General features: G+C 41.0%; 1 protein-coding gene across 5 annotated transcripts in view; it reads right to left on the bottom strand.

The window, feature by feature from the left end:
• The window catches only part of DIAPH2 (diaphanous related formin 2), a 413,545-nt gene that overhangs the window by 216,246 nt on the left and 175,322 nt on the right, over window positions 1-21,977 (bottom strand). For all 5 annotated transcript variants that reach the window (XM_048514791.1, XM_048514790.1, XM_048514789.1 and 2 more), the window contains one exon: window positions 1,062-1,186. In XM_048514791.1, coding sequence (XP_048370748.1) covers window positions 1,062-1,186 — 125 coding nt within the window. The remainder of the gene's footprint in view (window positions 1-1,061; window positions 1,187-21,977) is intronic.

The raw sequence follows: 21,977 nt of genomic DNA on the forward strand, positions 1-21,977 counted from the left end.
CCAAACAGAGTGAACTCAATATAATGTGTCACTTGCAACTTCTGAATTCTTAAGAAACAATATATTTTGGACACACCTACCTTTGTTGTCAAATTGCCAAATTTGTTCCAGTGCTATGGTATGATCAAAGCTTTTATGTAAGTATAAACAAAGGAAGTTACCGTGTGCATTTTTAACAGTGAACCACAGCTGGCATTTATCTTTTGTGCCAGAGTTGAACAGAAATATAATGCTGTAAAGTTGGTTCATTAGCTGAGTTTTCAAGTCTGACTGACACTCAACAAGGTTCTAATTATGAAATCTGATAAGAAGGTAAACAGTGGTATAACAGCAGTAGTGTCTTACTTTACCATTTCTCTTCGCAACACAGATTTAGAACTGACAAATGAAACAGATGTCCAAACAGGTGGTCCTATCACGGTCGGTCATGAAGTAACCAAAAGAAGTCAATATTTTCAGTGTTCTCAGGCACAGACTCCTGCAACACAACTGTAAATCTCCCAAGTGCCTGAAACAAAATACTTGAAAAAATTGTTCAGTACGGCATGCAAAACAAACCAAATATACAACAAAAAGATGGGCATCACTGGCACTAATAAACCATATTAAAAAGTCACTTTCAACAACAATCCATAGAACATGCAGCATAAGATAAATGCACAGCTTCAAGAAACATTTCCAAATCCAATTGGGTTCATAGGATCTTACCTGATTAATGACATGTTCAGATATATTTATTGTACATGTTCTTTCAGAGAGGTTAATGTAGGAGGAAAAAAACTGTTTAGCTAATATTCGTAATATACTATAATATTCAAATATCATTTAGGAAGCAAAATATACATTGTGTAAAGATTACAAAAGGATATGTTATAGGTTTGTATTTCATTTGGTTTGTAGAGATCAACATGATTCCCTCATTAAACATTCAAATTCAAGAAATTCAGGTATTCTCAATGTCACTAGAAAATGTGCCTACAACCACACAAAAAAGTGTTTACATCATACCAAAAGCTTTGTGTTTTAACTAGCATCATCAGTCCACAACACACAAAGGATATAATCATCTTCTCAACAAATTTATCATGTGGATCTTCTGTTTTCGGGAATTTCTTGGTATCATTTTCCAAACGCTGTATCTGATGTTCCATGGAATCAAGATTGCTCTTAATACTTTGAGCCGAAACTGTGGAGAAAAACGATACCTGATGAAACCAAATTCAGATGTAGGGATGAAGAGCACTGTCAGAAATAATATTCTTGAAAGCAAGGAGAATAATTCCATTAAAATGGGCTCTCATTTTTTTCCGTGAATTACTGCTCATAAAAGTTCTACTCTTTATGAAATACGTGAAAATATATAAGATAATATACCAAATCATCATGTTTAATGTGGGAATGTCGCCATTTTATTCTGCCATTAGCTCAAATTAATCTATTTCTATTTAAATTTATTGTTAGAAATGCTAGTATTTCATTCCTTTAAATTTAATTTGTAGATTAAACAGAAACTGAGGTTCAAAGAGATTCTATCTTAATAATGCATATAGTTGAGTATATAAATGATTTAAAAAGAGACAGTATAAGAGATCAAATAAGTTTTTTACTGCAATAATCAGACCTGTATAAGCCTCTATCTATTGCAGATTCATCCCTGCCCATTTAATTCTGTTTTATAAATCAGGTCTGTACAAACTATTGATACGTTTTTCAAATTTAAGCAAAATCAAATGCAAACAATGTACAACCTGGGTTAGTACCATAATGTATCCTAGACAAGCCCATTCAAGAGCCAGGGGCCCAGCTGTGGAGATCCAAGCACCCCCCAAAAGTCTTCCTGATGTTGTGGGAAAGCTCAAAAAGTCACAAAGCCTTCCCACCATTGAGAAGCCTTTATGGGCCTCAATGGACTTACATTGCCCAAAAGGATGGCTTAAGTCTATAGTACTGACTGCTGGTGCAACATCAGCAAAAGATGGGAGGGAGCCAACTAAATCGGCTCTTCCTCTGGCCGTGCCCTCGGCCAGCCCCCATGCACCAACAGGGACCTTTGGACACTGGCACAGTGTCCTGTGCTGTGTTCCAGTGCCATACGGAGCACTGAGGTCAAACACCAGCAAAATTGCCCCTCTAGTAGGCTAAGTGTCTCGGGGAGGGCAAATCTGTCGGCGTGGCAACAGGCTTGCCCTATGATTGGATTTGATCACCCCATTTGGATGGGGCTTTTAATGTCATTCAACATTGAGTTAATTATTTTTCAGTATTTTTACTTTTGGATACTGAAGACTAAAAACACTTAATTGCTAATAAAAAAAGTCAAAGCATCTTCATATTATTGAGGGGGAGCTTGATTGTATGAGCAGAATGAGACATGGATAGAAAAACAGGAACAGTATTATAATAAACAAATAAACAAATAAAAAAGTTTCAAAAATACTAAGAAATCTTCAAAATCAAGAAAATACAGCCGTCTTAACTGAACAGTTTTAGATGTCAAAGTCTGACAGGACACCAAAACTTACACTGAGTTATAAAAGTTCTTTGACCAAATATTTATTTGATACAAAGCCAAATCATGAACATAACTGTCAAGGCATGTTAACTCAGTTAAAATGCCTCTTAACATTTGATGAACTAGAGAACTTAATTAAAATGAATGGGCTCTTCACCTTGGATAAGATAAAATGTTCTTTAACCAATGAAACAAATTGGTCACTACCTCATTAAATTAGGATATATTCTCAACCAATGAATTCCTGTACATCAGATGCATAGAAAGGTTGTTTTGGATCAAGAAGAGATGAATGAGATAAACCACTTCACACATAAGGATGGAATGAGAATCTGCATACTCCTGAAAAGGGAGCTCTGACTCTTGAAAGATTATACCTTTAAAATCTTATTGTTACAAAGATGTTACTGAACTAAAATCTAGTTCTCCTAATGTAGACCAATATGGCTACCCTATAAAAATGAAACCACACACCCCTTCATCCTGATCATATGAAAAATAAGGTTGTTATTGTCACACCCACCCTTTTTAAGTATATGGGATGTTCAAACATTTTCTCTATATATTATATTCAAGTTAGGTCTTTCTAAATAAGTTACTTCTCTTATTTTCCTTTTAGGCTGTGTTGCAATCTCACTGAGTTTTTTTCACAGTACACACACACACACAAAATACCACACCCAATTTTTTTTATTGTTATTACTATTGAGGTAATAAAGCCAGATTTAAAACAAAGGTTGTCAAAAATCAAAGTCAATACACACTTTCTTCCCCAGAGACTTTTCATTTATTAAAATGCTCTGGGCAGAGTTTTAACTTTTTGACTCGATATTTATTATATTTGCCAATGTTTTGAAATATGACCAGAAATGTCTTGGATAAGTGAATTGTGAAGACATTATGTCTCACCACAACATCTTCCAGAACTGCTGAAATTATCTTCCTTAATATCTACAGAAGTATTGTTTTAGTGAATAGTTCTGACATGAGCCATACACTGAGACCTTACTTCTTACTAGCCACAAACAAAATATGATAAAACACAGTAACAGTGAATATCTTGGCTAGCTTTTTTTTTTTTTTGGAAGGGGGAGGATTATAAGACAATTAACACATATTACCTTTGATAGTAAGGGGAAACAGAGGCAACCAAGAACATATTGATGCTTTGCTGAATACTAGTGTGAATATATGGTATTTAGATAGCACACATGCATACTATGCAAATAACTGGATGACTGTGCATGCCAGAACACACCATGATGATGATGAAAGACACGCTAAGGATTCCTGTCACACAATAATTTTCTCTTTATCCTGTCATATAAGCACAAATAATTCACAACTAGCTTTTAAACAGATTATTGTTTAGGGAGCAATTCATCCTTGTGAGTGTCTGGAATATGGGAAAGGTCATAAGCCTCATTTCTTTGCCTAGACAAGTAATTTGCTAGACTCTTAAGTGGTCTGACTGCACAAATAGCCTGCGGGGAGGGGTGGGAGGGTGGAGGCAAGACAAGAAAATGTATTCCTTCCCCAGATTATCTGTGCCACTATTTAATCATGCGCGAGTGCAAGGTTCCTGGGTACCTTCTGAAAAGTTGTTAGAGACAATACAAAGTGAGAATGCTACAACATGCTTTTCTGGGACTGAACTGGGAAATCCATAAAGGGACATGAACGCAACTGCAAAGAAACTGTGGGCAAGCAGAACTCTAAGAGTAGAGCAATTATGCAAAGCAGGGAAACAGGAGCGTCACTGTTTATTTCACTCGCAGGTATTATGGGGTGCCAGAGATACCGTCATTATTAGCACAGTAAAAGCTTTTTGATAGTAAAACCAAGGTCCCCCAATGATCCCCGTAAAAAATAATTTAATTCTATTGAAATGTGTGTGGACAACCACATTCAAGTCATCCCATGCACAGACCTTTTGGTGAGTGACAATGCTTTCACAGCCCTTTCCTCTATAGATTTAAACAGTGTATGGGAAGTACATGCTATACCAGTAACACTCACTCTACACACAGAGACACATGTGTAATTCCCATTAACCAAATGAATTACATGATCACAGTATGCTCTGGGGCCTGAAGATCTCCCAGAACTGAAACTGACCTTTAGATGACAGATATCAGTTCCCTATAGAGAAAATGTCTGCTTCAGAAGGCAGATTCTGTGGTCTCACACCCACATTAAACTTCCCTCTCTCCCAAATCCTGCCCTTCCTAGGCTCTACCTCCAAGTCTCCAGGAATTTCCTAACGCAGAGCTAGCAATGCTAACCCCACCCCAAAGATGTACACCCAATAATATATAACATTAGAATGCCTCAAAGTATCTGGCCTGTCTTTTCACACTGCTGGGAGGTTTGATTTATGGGCTAGTATTCAACAGTGGTATGCCCCACTTGAAAATTTCTCTGCATATGCACAACTTTTAACATAATTTTCATGGGCAAGGTATGTCACATTTTAAAATCAAAACAGGTTTATCTTGGGCCCACAGTAATGTGAACTTATTCTAATTTCTAAAGGGAAAGTGCTCAGAGGAGCCGCATGATGCTCCCACGCCACTTAATGAGTATCACCATGCAAGACTGTATTTAAATTGTTACACATATTATTCCAAGGCACATCTTTCATATAAAGGTCTGAATCAGGTTGAATACAAATTTTAAACCATTTCTGATTTTCTCTTCCAATCAAATTGTTGAAGGAAAAGAATAGTTGTAGGTAGGTAGGAAGGAAGGAAGGAAGGAAGGAAGGAAGGAAGGAAGGAAGGGAGGGAGGGAGGGGGGGAGGGAGGGGGGAGGATTTTTTTCCCTCAAGAAATCCCACAAATTAGAAGTACAATAGATTTTGAAGAGAAGAGGCAAAGTACCATTGATTAAATATGCTGAAAACACTACCAGACAGAAACAGGAGGAAGCGATTCTAGGAAGCTACTCAGAACTGGCCAGGAGGACACCTTGTTACTGAACATAACAGATGTTTACATCTTGAAGAGGCTTTCTTGAAAATTGTGTTCATGGACTTTTCAACCACTTCAAAATTAAAGCAACAGAAGAAGTTACTATTCTTTTAAAAACAGAATAATCACTAACATCCTAACAGTGTAAGTTTTCAGAATCACATTAATTGTGGGGGGATATATTTTAACCCTATCGACAAGACAACTCACATGGATCAAATAACCCTCAAAATGGGCTGATGAGGGCTGAGAATGCTCCAAAAAGAACCGAATGCTGAGAACAGTTAACATGTCAAAGGGAATGTGGGCAGTGGTGGGATTCAAAAATTTTAACAACAGGTTCCGATGGTGGTGGGATTCAAACAGTCGCGTAGTGCCAACGGAGCAGGGTGGGGCACAACATGGCAGGGGCGTGGTCTGGGCGTTCTGGGTGAAGGGATTTCCAGAGCAGGGTGGGCGGTACTGCAGCAGGGGCACTGGGCAAAATCTCCCCTCCCCATCCCCATGGCACCAGGGTAGAAAGATTTGCCAACAGAAACCAGGAACTGAGCAGACTCTGCCCTCCCCATCCCACCAGGGTAGAAAGATTTGCCAACAGAAACCAGGCACTGGCCAAACTCTGCCCTCCCATCCCCATCCCACCAGGGTAGAAATATTTGCCAGCAGAAACCAGGCACTGGCCAAACTCTGCCCTCCCATCCCCATGCCACCAGGGTAGAAATATTTGCCAGCAGAAACCAGGCACTGGCCAAACTCTGCCCTCCCATCCCCAGGGCACCAGGGTAGAAAGATTTGCCAGCAGAAACCAGGCACTGGCCAAACTCTGCCCTCCCACCCCCACGCCACCAGGGTAGAAAGATTTGCCAGCAGAAACCAGGCACTGGCCAAACTCTGCCCTCCCATCCCCAGGGCACCAGGGTAGAAAGATTTGCCAGCAGAAACCAGGCACTGGCCAAACTCTGCCCTCCCATCCCCAGGCCACCAGCGTAGGACGTTTAACAAAATGCAGTTACTTACTTTAATAGCCAGGAGGAACCAGCTCAATTATCTCCTGTTGTTCCTGCGGCTGACACACTCCTCTGGCAACTGAGGCTTTGTATGCCCCTCCTCCAAGGGATTTCATTGGATACTTCTTAAAACAAGAGCCTCACACCACTAACTCCCATGGAGGGGAGGGGGATTAATCATTAACAGACTTGCTGGGTCAGTTGAAGTTGAAGTTAATCATTAACCAGCAGTTTGCAGAACTGAGGAAGATTTATCAAAGGAGTTCAAGTTAATCTTTAACAACCGGTTCGCGGAACTGAAGAAAATTTAACAAGCGGTTCCATCCAACCGGCTGCATCCCACCTCTGAATGTGGGGGGAGAGACTGAGTGAGAAGGGGGAAATCCTGCTCAGGCTCCAGAAAACATCAGAAAGAGGAAGACATTTCCAAAGTGTTTTCCCCTTCTTCCATTCTTTCGCAAGGGCCACTCCCCATTGAAAATTTCAATTAACAACAAAGAACACATTTTCTTCCCATTCATCCCAACTTCTGCTGCCATCCTTTATTATCTCCCTTATCTCAAATGCCTCAATACCTTGTATGCTGCAAGGCAATCTTTAATGACAATAGCAACAACATCATTTAGAGCAGGAGCATGGTCTAATAAGGCTGTTTTGTTCAATTGTCTTGTCCTTAAAGCAAGATGGGGTCGTTTATGTACTGCTAAGGACAAGTCCCTCATGGAGCAAACTAAAACGTCACATGATGGTTGTTACATGTTTTTATGTGTTCACAGCTCCCAACCGCACAGCACCATTGTACTCCTCCCTGACTGGCACCAGGGTCATTAAATGAGGATAAAGTAGACACTATCCTTGGAAGCTAAGCATGGCCAGCCCTAGTTTGTACTTACACAGGAGACCACCAAGCATGTATACAGTCACTACCTAGTGGCAGACTATGGCAAACCATCCCTGAAGGTCTCTTGCCTTGAAAATTCTACATAGCGGCCGTGTCAACTTGATGGCACTTTATACACACATACAAGTAAATGCCATTCATAGCAGAGAAGCATAAAGCTAATATGTTGGAGATGGGGCAGGGGGGAATTAAGTGGAATTAAATTATATTAATGAAGCAAGTAATCTAAATTACCTCGTGGTTGAAAAACAAGATATGAAAACGACAAATATACATGTTGTTTTCAGTGTGATTGTTTTCAATTAATACCAAAATGTAGCATACAAGTGTTATAGTGGGTAAAGAATATTAAAATCGAACACAGAGAGATAGTTGTGTGTGGGAGAGTTGTGATAGCTGTGTGTGGGAGAGGGTCTTTTCTAGTCCCAGGCAACTGCACACAGTCCATTTTCTAGTGTCTTCATTATGGAAGAAGTAGATGCCAGTATACTCAGACACTGACTGATGGCTTGGATAAAACTAGTAAACCTTGCCCTTCCATTGACCAATAAGAAGGGGAGACATTTATACATTTTTAAAAAATCTAAAACATATTTATAAAGAAATCATCTAGTCTTGAAAGTTGTTCTGAAAATACTGCCACTGAAACCCTCCACCACCACTCCTTTTTTTAAAAGTCTTGACAAAATAACTACTATGATTGATTATAGCTACATTTTTCCAATTACCATTTAGGAACAGTTGATATTACCCAGTGTGAACACTCTAGATAGAATGCATCTCAAATTGTGAAAGTCATGATTATCATATAGAATTAAACCTGCAACTGATGTGTCAATGGGTCTTATGATTATATGAGACAAAGCAGAACCCATAAGATTTAAACATTATAAATAGTGCAACTGCTGTGAAAAAAGTTATTTCTCTTTCTCATCTGTATTATTATTCCTTCTGTGTAATGTCGAGGAAAGAGTTAGAATTGCCAAGTATATTTAATGAAAAACTCAATAAATATATGTTAGGAAATGTTCTAAGCAGTACAGACCATTATATTTAGTGCTAGGAAATTTGAGACCTACTATATGTGTGTGTGTGTGCGCGCACGCACGTGTGCACACAGAACACAACAAGTACTTAAGAATTTCTCAGAGTAAGCAAATCCCGGTTTCAACTGTTTTCTCTTAACAAAGGATAATTACAAATGTAGATAATGGATATATTCTACAGAGAAAAGACCAGTGCTGAATACAATGATCATTTGTCAGAAAAAAATATGTTACCTAATGTTCTAGTGTCATGGGAAACACTACCGGGGACCATCAGAAATGACACATTTTTCTTTACCACCTTTTTATGATGTCCGCTAATGCATTTTCAAAAGTATGTATTCATTTATTTATATTAAAACATTTATATTCTGCCTTTCCTCTTGGTTTGAAAAACTGCTAAAACAAAAAACAAAACAAAACAAATTAGGGGACCAATCACTGGTCAATGGCAGAATGCATGCTTTGAATGAAGAAGGCTACCATGGGATTGCACTATGGTCAATTCCCCACTGGCGGAAGCAACCTAGGATTGAACTGGGACCATTAAATTACAGTGCCTAGTTGATTTCAGAGTCACTCTCCATGGCAGCTGAGGTCTCGTGTTGGAACTGTGATCAGAGGGCGGGATCACCTCGGTGCCTCTTCTGCTCCTCGTTCCCTATTGGCTGTTGCTTTAGGGTGGGAACATGCATTCTTTTCTTTATGTTATGGCTACATGGCTATGTCGTCACAAAGCAGTGCTCTACGTAGCTAGAAACAGTGCACAAATGTGTGTCTTTTAGTTATATGGTTGTGACTTCGTATGCAAGAAGAAAAAAATAACAAAGGCGCGTTTCTGCCCCCTGTGAATTTCTCGTTCTTTGCATGCCCAAGATACTTAGCCATGATTGGCTGATGGCACGAATGGGAAAATCACAGCAGGTTATGATTCTCCATGATAGCAGGTTTGTCCTATGTTCGCCCTAGAACAACAGAAAAAGGTGTACCTCCCTGGTGGTTTTAAAAATATAATGGGAAGAAGGGGCAGAGCTGGAACAGACACGAGTTGGACACAGGAGCCATGGGGAGTTCCAGGAAAACTGCATGGGTTATCCTAGGTCGATTCCGCAAAATCGGCCTATGACTCTCTAGTGCAACCATGCCAACAGTCTGGTGCCAGATACTTATTTTTATGTGTGCCCTGAAAAGTAATGTAAAGCTCATATAATTTGATAGTTAGACTTTCAAACTTAACTTTATAAAGGTATATCCTCCTTTGTACCTTTTTTTAGGTATGAGAGGGTGTGTGTGTGTGTGTGTGTGTGTGTGAGAGAGAGAGAGAGAGAGAGAGAGAGATTGATTGATTGATTGATTGATTGATTGATTGATTGATTGATTAAGTAATTATGGCACAACAAATACAGTTAAGTGCTACCACTCTGCTATACAGTGTTTTTTTTAATTCAGCATGTATTAAAAAACAACAAACAATTTTAAAAAATAAAAAAGCAGAGCCACATAAACTGCTGAATTTGTCTTTGAATGACCGCTAATCTTTCAATAAGTTTACCTTTACAAAACAATCCACCTTTCAAAGGCAGGGAAAACTATGTGCCCAGTTTCACTGCCCTGTTCATTCACTTTGCCAGGAGGGACAGAACATATTTCCCCCCGAAGGTAAGAATGTTTCATAACCAATTCAGGCAGGGAAGCTTCAGGCATCATCAGAATTTAATGAGACATTCAATCTAAGAAATAAATTAACTGACATTGTGAGATCATGTTTAATGAAGCGGGGATGTGCAAAAGGTCTATACTGCAATAGCAGTATAATCTATGGAGAACAAAGGAGAAGCCTTATCAATTGTGAGGGACAGAATGGCTCTCTGAGGAACAGAGAATGGTGAATTTTAGAAGTTCATGGTTGAGTCCATGGCCAGCAGAAGAATCTTCTTCCACTTTTATTTTTCTTGACACAGCAAAAGCGTTCACAGATGTCAGTTGAAACTGCATGTGTCAGTCTGCCCTATCCCCACTTGAAGGTTTCCACCGAGAAGTACATTCAGCAAAATTTAAGCATCGCCTCCTACTGGTGGACTATGAGTGGTTGATGCTGTGAACTTCACAAATCCAAAAGCACACCGAGACTACCAAAGGCATTTGATAAATGTCACAAAGGCAAGATAATATGCCAAACCAAATAAATGGCATCTGATAGTAAACAAACAAATGGGGAGAAGACAACTGGATAACAAAATCTTTGGATACAGCAACACAAAATAGAACAAAGTCATGGCCAGCCCAATTTGGGGGGTGGGGTGGGATCAGCCCTTTAAGCCAATGTCAGGCTGCACCACCGTGTTTGCCCAACCCACCAGCGTAAGCGCCACTTATGCCAGTGGGGAGATCAAATTGGGAGGCAGCCAGGTGCCATAGAGCATGCTGGGAGAGCCTGTCCCCTGCAGAACTGAACTGGCCTAAAGTTGTGTGCCAGTGAGGCTGGGGCAGGCTGGAATGTTCCCACGGGTGGAGCCAACTTCAGTTGGCTTCCATTGGTTTTTTGAGTTAGGAATGCCTCCAGCACAGCCCGGACCTATACCATCCTATTGTGTGGCATAAATCCATTCAGTTCCAAGGAAGGATTTCAGGCAGCCCAGGAGTTTCTAAAGCTTGCTGCCTGCCTGTACTACCTGGAAACCCTTGTCAGGCAGCATGACAGTGGTGCTGTCCCAGCCGCCAGAGTCCTCTAGATTGGACTCTTAGTTCTCCTGAAATCAGTAGTGACACTTCCTGTTTATACTGTAATTTAACACATGGCCAAATCTGAATTAGAATTTTAGTACACAGATGTAATTTGGCCAGGATCTCTGCAAGGACTGCACTAATTAGTTGACCTTGAGCTCTCCCAGGCACAATTGTCTAGTATTTTCTTTTAAAGAATTCACAAGACTGCAATCACAATTGAGAAGCCCAGGCCTGAGATGAAGAAGAGCAATTGCCCCTGTGGGCACAGTAAACACTTTATATTGAGAGGAGTGCAAATGGTACATAAGTTCACATGGGAAGGGGAGGGAGGGGGGAGAGAAAGAGAGAATCCCTCAGATAAGTAGGGGCCATGTCAAGCTTCATAGGTAATAACCAATGCCTTCATCAGAGTCTAGAAAGAAAGAGCCAATCAGTGAAACTTCCCATGAAACGAGATGGTCAACTCATTGTAAAGCAAGTGTGTATCCTAACATAGCAAAGTTATGTTTCCCCCATTGCTCATCAATAATTTATTAAGGTCATGGAGCAGAAGAATAAAACATGTATTAGCTGAGTGGTTGTATTGCTTTAAAAGTGTTGTTAAAGAATCATGCTAAACAACAGGTTCCAGTATTTGTGGTGCCTCTTACACTAGCACAAACTCAAAGGTTTCCTCTGCATACCCAGAAAAAAATAATCTTTCAAAATCTTAGCCACAATCTCTCTTTTTAAACTGGGGAGAGTTTAAACATCTCAAAAACATGATGACTTTAGCATAATTTGAATCCACCTTATAAAAATTAATACGCTTACCACACTAAATACTTCAACAAGTTCTTTTAATAATTTAAAGCGTCAAGCAGCTTAGATGAAAGACAGAAGCTTTATTTATAACTGCATGTTTTACAATAGGTTCTTCTAAAAATTAAATACTTAACTAGGTTATTATGCAAAACTTGCAGCACTTTAAAAGAAACTATTGTTAGGTTAATCGGGCTATTTCCTAGCTAGATCAAGAAGGGAGACCCACATCACTCTGAATGTTTCTGTTTGTTTTTAAGGAAGGGAAATCAAAAAGGCTACTCAATGCTTACAAATGTTTACTTAAAGGAACCTGTTAATCCACATACCTAACATTTCATACACTGGGAATTTAAAACTTAGTTGCCTAGAAAGGAAGAGAACAGTTGAAATACATAGCAAAGTATCAAGACAATTTGAATATTAATTATATAAGTAATTCCATAACCGTAATCTAAAATGTGCTGAGCACACACCAGATCACTGAGTCGGGTGAACAATAAAGGCGACATGCACAGAGAAACAGAGCAGAAACACTGGTGAAATGGCCAAACGTCTTCCTCTCTCCTTTTAGGAGTATGTCCATAGCAAAACATAATTCACTCTAATGTTCTTTTCTTTGGAAGTGAAAGCAGTAAATGTTCTTGTATGAACAAACAATTCAATTGCTGAGTATTCAGATCTCTGCCAGGGTTGCTATGCCACGCAAGATACACAAGTGATTTACGTTAACTCTACTGCATATGATGTATCTAATTTCCTTGTATTGATGGGCTCACACAGACTGTTACAGGCACAGAACTGCAATGCTTTACTGGCATACCAGAATGATGGGAGTCACCACCATGGGGCAAGAAGGTGGCTCTTGATTTTAAGGCAGAACAACAGTTTTCAGATGCTCAGTCGGAGAGGATGGTCACAGATGCAGGCATTAAATTTAACATACCAGAAGGCATAATCCCTTGCACTCCGGAACACCATGCCAGCTTTGGCAAAAATCTGTTCCAGTTATTTAGAAAATATTGCAAGATTTTAATTAGAAATGGCAGCAAAGCAGTGCATTCATACCAATTCACAGACTGCTGTAAAGAAACTTTTAAACAACATATTTTTAAAATCATTATTGTTTGTAAATAACCTTTGGGATTCACATTTGTTCTCTTTGGAACGCTGACCACTTTAACAACCATTATGTTCTTGGCTGGATATGATCTTTTGCAGGTGGAAGAGAGGAGCAGATGTTATGATATCCAGTCAAGAAAATGCTTAGAAGTAAGCTTATAGCCATCACTTAAGCCATCACTTACAAGAGGCTTATTGCCATCACTTAAGCCCTCACATTTTAACTACTGGGCCTGGAACTTCCACTAGCTCTCCCATGAGAGCAAATGGAGGCAAGTTTGGCAGACTGAGAGAAAACCAGGCACCAGAAATTGGGTACGCTTAATCCTGAGTCACCCTGGCCTGGAAAGCCTCAAGCTTGCCTGATCATGTCAGATCTCAGAAGCTAAGCAGGGTCAGCCCCGGTTAGTATTTATATGGGCAACCTCCAAGGACCATCAGAACTGTGACCTGGAAGAAGGCAACAGTAAACCACTTCTAATTGTCTCTTGCCTTGAAAACCCTGCAGGGTCACCATAAGTCAGCTGTGATTTTATGGCAAAAAAAATTCCAACTTCTTGGAAGTACAGGCTGAAGCTGTAGAAATATTTCATGTAAGGTCCTTAAATAACAGCAGTATTGTTATGAAAATCAATTTGGTCTGTTCCTTTAATGAGTTGGGGATGAGGTGGATACATGCCGGTAATATGAAAGCCAGATAGAGAATCTCCACCTGTATATAGAGATCCATTCCGCAAGAGCATCAATCGAAACCGAGGTTTAATGAAATAAATTACAATTACAAAAGATTAAAAATAAAATAAAAATGCAAGCACATCAATTAAGAAATAAAGGATTGAGTGATAGCGGGAATAGGCTAGGGAATTGGGAGGGCGATAATTATATTCCAGAAGTGAAGAAGTCTAAAGACAGCTAGAGAAACAGTCAGTGCTTCCCACAAAGAACAATGTCAAGTGCAAAGAAGAAATCCAAATGCAAAGTGCTGTGGATTTTAGGCTCCAGTTATAGGAAAAATTGGCTCTCTAGCAATTATAAGAGGGATAGTTTCTTGGGACAATGCACAGTTCTATTCCCAGGAATGGCCAATGCTGTTGGAAATTATTTGATGAGATTAAATTTGGGAGAAGCTAAGACTATGAGTTTCGGGCAGTGTTGATGAAGTAAAAACAACAACAACAGAGGAAGCCTGAGGGCCCCTTAAGAGAGCCAGTGTGATGTAGTGGTTAAGAGCAGGTGAACTATAATCTGGAGAACCAGGTTTGATCCCCTGCTCTGCCACTTGAGCTGTGGAGGCTTATCTGGTGAACCAGATTAGCTTGTGCACTCCAACACATGCCAGCTGGGTGACCTTGGGCTAGTCACAGTTCTTCAGAGCTCTCTTAGCCCCACCCACCTCACAGGGTGTTTGTTGGGGGTGGGGAGAGAAAGGAAATTATAAGCCCCTTTGAGTCTTCTTACAGGAGAGAAAGGGGGGATATAAATACAAACTACTACTCCTCCCCATCTTCCTCCTCTTCTTCTTAAGAGTTGGACGGGAGGTTTCTGAGATTAAGTTAATGTTAGGAAAAAGGGTGCAGGTCAACAAAACAGGTTAGCTGATGAGATCAGGGTGTAGATATTTGCAAGTTCAGTGTAAAACTGAAGCCAGGTGTGCAATCCCAAGGTTAGGCTGTTTTAATCAAACTCAAGTAGATGTGGCCTCAGGAGGGGCACTGTCTGAAGTTCTTGATTTGAGAGGAGAAAGAACAATGTCATATGCCAGGTAGACCATCTTGATTTCAAACCCTTGAATCAAGATTGACATCTGCCTCACCCCATGCTCTGTTCCATGAGGATAGGCTATGAATGATATCAAGATTATGAATGGTAAGATACTGTAGCTGATCCTGGTAGATAATGTGTTCCCCAGTCTGATGATAGGGCCGTCTGGTATCAGCATTATCCTGTCATATTCTGTCAATAAAAAGCATCCTAAGTGCTGTGTGAAGTTGTGCCTATATTTACACAAAACAAATCAGGAAAGCTAACACAGTGGGTGATTTCTTAAAGTGAAAATGGTTGTACAAGAATGGTTTCACAGAAAAAGAGAAGTCAGCAAAATATGTTTGAATTACCTCCACAGAACACTTCTGTGAGCACCTTTCCTAGAACAAACCTTCAGAGAGATTAAGGTGAACAAGAATAGTAAAATGTTAATGAAATAAAATGTCTCCCTTGTAACTTTTAGCATTCTCAAGTCCACATGCAAGCGCATAACCAGGCCAAACCACTCAAGTGAAAAGTGCCCAGTGGGATGAGCTATGGTAGTAAAACAACATTGCTGATGAGTTAAACTTAACTGAAAACAAAAGGCCTTCCCTTCCTGACAAGACAAATGCACTTCTAATTTAGTTTAATAAAGTGAGAGACAGACTAATAATTAAAAAGGGGTTGACAATTTAATTCAACTGCATACTGAAGGCAATAGTACAGTACAAACGGACCGCACCATTTACAGCACATGAAATGGCATAGAAGAAGAGAAAAGAAAATGAGAACTGACATTGTTAATGTACGTCTAAAAACAGAATCCTGTTCACGAAGCCAGGAGTGAAGAGCTTCTCTAGGAAAGATTTTATTTCTGTAGATGAATAAATCTGGGAACTTTGGTACAAAGTTAAAAGCCAGCAGGGATCTCAAACCAGGGATACTATCGATAGGTCCCTTCTTCTTTGTCTGTGTGGTAGTATGCCAGAGGGACAGAGTATTGGCCTGTTCTCTGTTGAGCTTCAGTGCCATCACTGAAGATGGCAGAAAGTGGTGTTGCAGCTACCAGTATAGCAGAATTCAGGTAAAATAACAATTCAGGCTAACAGGATTCTGCCTGGTCTCTAAGGGAAGCCAATAGCCCCTGACACAAATGCCAAATAGCAGCACACTAGACCATGTTGTTCAGGATACTGGGAGTAAGCATCTGTTCAAGCAACTGAGGCCAGTTCTTGAGACCATGGCAGAGCAGTCCTGTTGGAACCAGGAACATGCTTGGAAGTGACAGCTTATGTCTCTTGTTGCCTTCCAGATCCATTCAGTTGCCAGCTGTGTCAGAGATGTGTCCCTGAGGCACAGGCAGGTCCACCATGGATGGACACGATCTCCGCGCGTCTGTACTCTGTTTCACATAAAAATAGTTCCATGTTGAAACACATGGTAAGGAAGGATGATCATGCACGTGTGGCATTATGCAAACATGTCTGTGCGGACAGCGTAATAGCAAAGTATGTGCTACAACTATTTTCCAGTTTCTCCAAACTGAGCACAACGAGGTGTTATGTGTCATCTTAATAGGCTAAGCTTTTGCACTCACCCTCATAAACTCAATGAAAATGTTAGAATTATACTTCATTAGTGTCTTTCAGGTTCTTGTGAAACACACACACACACCGAAATGCTACCACTCTCTAGAGGTTTATAGGGTATGACAAGGCTCACAGTACTTTTGGATTCCTTCCAAGGCAGCCTGAAAAACACAGCAAGTAGCAATGCATTTTTCCCCTTGAATAACCCAATCTGAAAAGAATTGAATTATCACAGTTTAATATTTTCAGCCAAGTGTCAAGCACAGAACCAAGGAGGGAAAAGGAGAAATCAAAGTTTCAGTTTTACTCACACTTAACAGAAGTGAACACACAACATAAGACACAGCACGTACAGTGAAAATTATTGTAATACGTGTAAGCTTATTGTCGATCGTCATGAAGACTATTTCCAGCCCTGCCTTTCCACCATTGGGTTAAGACTCTGTGAACATTTTGTCCAGCATTCCCTCAGTGGCTTCTCCTCCTTATATTTTAATTGCTGTCTCTGTGTTTCAATTTTGGTTTTAACTGGTTTCATGATGGTTTCATGAAATGTTCTGCATTTAATTGTTAGATGTCTTGGTAGCCTTATTGAGCAGAAAGGTGAGGGTATAAATTTTGTACACTAATAATGAATAAATTTCATGTGAAAAGTTAGCAGATACATATTTGCTGGCAGATACAGACATTTTTCCCTGTACTTCAGCAGTACAATACATTTTGGTAAAGCTAACTAAATAGACACTTGGACAAGAGAGAAGCACAATTTATCTATCCATAGCATCCCCATAGCAGTAATGACTCAGAGTGAGAGACATAACTGCCCTGGGCATAGACGTAGATGCAACAGGGACATTTTGCCCCAGGCAGCCCCCGTTGTGTCACGTGGAGGGGCAGAAAATCACACCCCACACTTCCGGGAAGGAGGAGGAGTGTGGTTGGGCCTGGGCATGACATGCGCACACCTCCCAGGACGAGGCCTGTGCTTGTCGGCCGGCCTGGTGGGCCATAGGCATGCTCTCTGTCTCTGTGGAGAGCATGTCCATGGCCCACCAGGCCAGCTAATGTCACACCCAAAACCAGCCAGGTTCCTTCTCCTTCCCCTCTTGCCCTGCCAGGCCACTAGTTAAGATAAGTGGGGTGTAGGGGGCGGGGCCCATGGGGGGCAGAAAATTCAAATACTACCCCAGGCTCCATTTTCCATTGCTATGCCACTGACCCTGGGGTATGAGGGGGCTCTTCCCCCAGGAACCATTCAAATTGGTCACTTGTGGGGGTGCATTTGGTCAGTCACCATCCTCCCGCCAAAGCAGCCTTTCGGCTACACATTGCCTCCAGTTACTGCCTGCTGTGCTGCACATTGCCTCCAGTTTCTGCCTCTCCACCCACCTCTCCCTTAAGCTTGGAGGCACAAGTGAGCCAGGATCTCAGCAAAAACGGTCAGGGCGGGGTGGAAGGAATAGTGCCAATCTGTTCCAGATCCTCCCAAAGCCCCTTTGCTGCACCCAGGCACCAGAGGAGGAGGCGGAGGAGAAAATGCTCCACCTGGAGTGTGCCAGCCCTGAGCAGGAAGGGGTGTGCCGGCTGTTTGAATACCCAGTGTGAAGGCTAACTGGGATGATGCATGTTGGGGGCTTTCAGGAGGGGGAGCAATGGTAATTCTCCCATCTAGGGTTGGCACTGAGGCACTGTGAAAACATACACAAGTATTTTCAAACTGGCTTGTTGTTTACCTATCCATTATAAGCACCATCTCAGATGGAAACACCTAAAATGGGGGGAGGGGGGGGGCTGAAGGGAGGGAAAGAAAAATATCTCTGAAACTCTGAACAGCAGAGGGTAGCTTTTCTGGCAGGCACTTCCTTGGGAAGGATGGGGGGCAAGCACACACTACCTGCCTCTTTCTTTGCTGTGTCAGCCTCTCCCCCCAATACAGTGGGCAGGTGTTCAGCCCACAAGAAGTTAAACTTTTTTCCTCAAAGCTCGAGTCTGCTTGCTGACTTGAGAGAAAGCGGGGTGGAGGGTGGGGATTGGAAGTCTAACTAGTTGTTTAGGCAGGCAAAAGCTGAACTCAGTAAATAAAAGAGGGAGAAGATTCCAGAGGGTAGAATGGCACAGGATCATCCCCAGCATCTTTACCTGCTCCCTCCATTGGTTCCATTATTGCTCATATTACTAGAGAGCACCTGCTTTGGATGCTTCACCATTCCATCATGCTTAGGAGACTCTGCTAAAGGTCTGAACTTTAAATCACTCTTTGTACCTGAATTAAAATTGGATGCGTTTTTAGAGGTTTATAAATCCTGTTGTGATCACGTTTCCTTGGAGGAGGTGGCAGGTGGCAGCAGGTGGGAACCATGGACCATCTGCTGAAGCACTCTCTTCCCCCTTTCTCTCTTTCCCCCTCTTGTCTCTTCCTCTTCCTTCCCCCCCCCCCTTTCTCTCTGGATGGAGGATACACTACTGAGTAGTAATGTGTGAGAACAAGATCTTGGGTTACAGGTGGTCAGTTAGTTAAACAGTTATGTGATGTAGCAATGAAAAAAAATGTGACCTTGGGGTGTATCAATAGGGGCATAACATCCAGATCACAAGAGGTCTGAGAGTTTGCCCCGGGCACCATTTTCTGTAGATACACCGCTGCTTGGAGTGATTTCTTCTTGCAGCCCTGCCTCATTTTCAGGGCCTGGATCAAATATTTTTTTTCAGGGCCTAGGGTCAAATAATGCCAAGAGGAGGTAAGAGGCAGAAAAAAGCAGCATGGAGAAAACACAGCCTTCCATCCGGCGCCGTTCTCTCGGCCCCAGGTAGAAGGCGGCATTTTCCAAATGTTGCAAGAAAACGCCGGTGAGGGGGCTATTCACCGTTGCTGCTGCTGCACTTCAGCAGCGGCAGCGGTGTGAACACCTCCCCTAGACCAGTGTTTTTACCGACCCCACAGAGCTCTAAGTGGCCCGTGTGGAGGGGGCCAAACATACCAGGTTGTAAGAAAAGATTCCATTTTTCAGTTTAAGACTCTTGAAGTCACAGTGTACGTGGCCTGACTAGGCTCACAAGAAAGCCATATGAAAGCGGGGGGGGGGGGGGTGCAACCAGTCAAATCCAGCCAGCAGAGATCCTTCCTCTCCTAACAGGAAGTTATTATCAAGAGTCACAAATTGTGTACTGCCTATATAGAATCCTACCCACTTCCTGTTTTGTGCAAAAATCATCATTATAGGCTTACAATGTGAATTCTTAAGAGGGATGTAGAACAGAAATTAATCTGTAATAATTTTAACACATTTCTAGTTATCAAATATTCATTGCAACTCCATTATGGTTACTGAACTCCAGGAATCCTTACGTCATATTGTTTATCAAACTCAGCTATGTAATAAGAGTTATTTATCATTCAAAAGTTCAGAGGAACACAGGAACACTCAGTCTGTGAAATCAACAAAATGTGTTGACATATTACTTCAATACAGAGTTTTCACTGGGCAAATTTCCATTTTCTTTTCTAGCTTCATTGTCATTGAAACCTATATTCATCTTAACGGGTACACAGCTTTTTAATGTTAGCTATAAGACAAAATAACAGTATTTGCATTTCACAGTAATCTATAATATTCAGATCAAACACCGTTTCCACAGTAAATATGATATTCAAGGAAATCTCTCAAGCAGCTCCGTTCAGTTTTCTAAAACTGCTTTCAAAAACTCCCCGAGATCGTAATGCTATTTTTAATAGTGCTGATTGTAGCTAATAAACAGCAATAGATTATTTACTTGTGCTATGTATTACCTGTAAAAATAAATGGGTTTAGAATGACATCTATGATAAAGAAAGCAGAAAGTTGTTCCATAGTCACTGAGTGGACAGGTGATATATGATGGGGCCTAGTTTTTTGATAGTATTTGGCCTAAAAGTCCAACCTATCACGGCGCTATCTTTATAGTCTGGTATTGTATTTGATAGTGTTGATAGTCTGGTATTATATTTTTCCTGTTTCTTCACAGCCAAGCCCCAGGAAGGTCCAAACGACAGAAATGCAGGGTAGAGGTTTAAAAATAATGCAAATAAATTCAACAGCTTTGATGCATTCGCAACATGGTTCCCCATTGATAACAACAACTAATCGCCGAGTGCCCAATCATGTGAAGCTGCTATCAAGGATCAGCTGCTTTCTTATCAGAATGGCAAAGAACATGGAAAGCTCCGATACGATAAGCTTTATCCACTTGAACTGATCCTGTGAATTAGCCTAGCGTTGCTCGAAAACATAAAAAATGACATAAGTGGCTGGTTTTCTCTCCCATTCATATCTACAGTAACAAACAAGACTTCTATCTATCAGAAATAGGCTGCATGTAGGCCTGCTGATGGCACCTCACAGTGTGACATATCCTGAATATTCATTTGATGGATGGGAGCACTGAGAGTTCCATGTGCCGAAGAATGATGTACAAATGAACGCCAGGCACTCTGTCACGTATTGCATTAAGGGCCCGTTTCCCCTTGCCTAAACTACCTGCCTTTGAGAGTACCTGACTTCCAGTCAAAGATTATTTTCAGTTCAGCTGGAACTAATCTCCTCAGCCCTGTCAAACGCTTAAAACGAACTTTCCAGAGCAAGCCTGCAGCTACTGGCTGTCGTAACGGTAATCACAGGCTGTTGCATCTAATTCACAATACTATGGAAAGCCACTAGTGGGAAGCGCAAATGCACACCACTGAATTCAAAAGCTGCAGCATTTTAATCCCAGGGTGCTAATTAACAGCTACTTAGGACAATGTCTGACATCAGTGCAACAAATAATTTCATCTGTCTGTCATTCCCCATCACATTAACATTCCAGTGCACATCACAGATGAAAACTGAAAACCAAAATTTTGTTGTTCATGAGAAGAGAGACCGCAACACTTTCAAACCATGAAAAAAAATGTGATATATTTGCTGTACAGGGAAACTTTGGGAAATATGTTAAATATTCATAGCTATATTGGGATGGATTATGCCACACTTGCTCTCACTTGCATTGTCTCCTTGAGAACAGAGACTCTCAATGTGAAGAAAATGTCTAAAAAGGTAACTTAATCCTAACTGGGGTACATCCAGCTAGTAATGAATTCTGAATTCAGCTAGAAATTGGTTCAAAAATACTCAGCGATACATTTTACAATTAATGGAAGCCTTATTTGAATTTCAAGAGACTACATTTCAAAGTTTTAGAAAAAAGATGCCTTAAAAATAAAAAAAATACATTCTGAAGAACACAAATTTCTGCCTATATCATATCTATTTAACACAGCTTCACTGCTCCAGGCAAGGCCATTCCCAATCCACAATATTTATACCCATTTTAGACTGGACATTTTGACTGCCACCTTAAGAGAGCCTAAAAGAGGAGGAGGGACAGGGAGTCAGCCAGCCAATCAGGGCCCCGGAAGGTCCAGACACACAGCCCATAGGCCTATGGGAGAGTGAGGGAGGGGGTTGAGGAGCCAGGTTTTCCAAATCTTTGCAGTTTTATTATCAATTCCTTTCCTAATGATCCCCAGCATAGAGTT

This window comes from Sphaerodactylus townsendi, linkage group LG13, assembly GCF_021028975.2.
Source record: "Sphaerodactylus townsendi isolate TG3544 linkage group LG13, MPM_Stown_v2.3, whole genome shotgun sequence".
Taxonomy (NCBI): domain Eukaryota; kingdom Metazoa; phylum Chordata; class Lepidosauria; order Squamata; family Sphaerodactylidae; genus Sphaerodactylus; species Sphaerodactylus townsendi.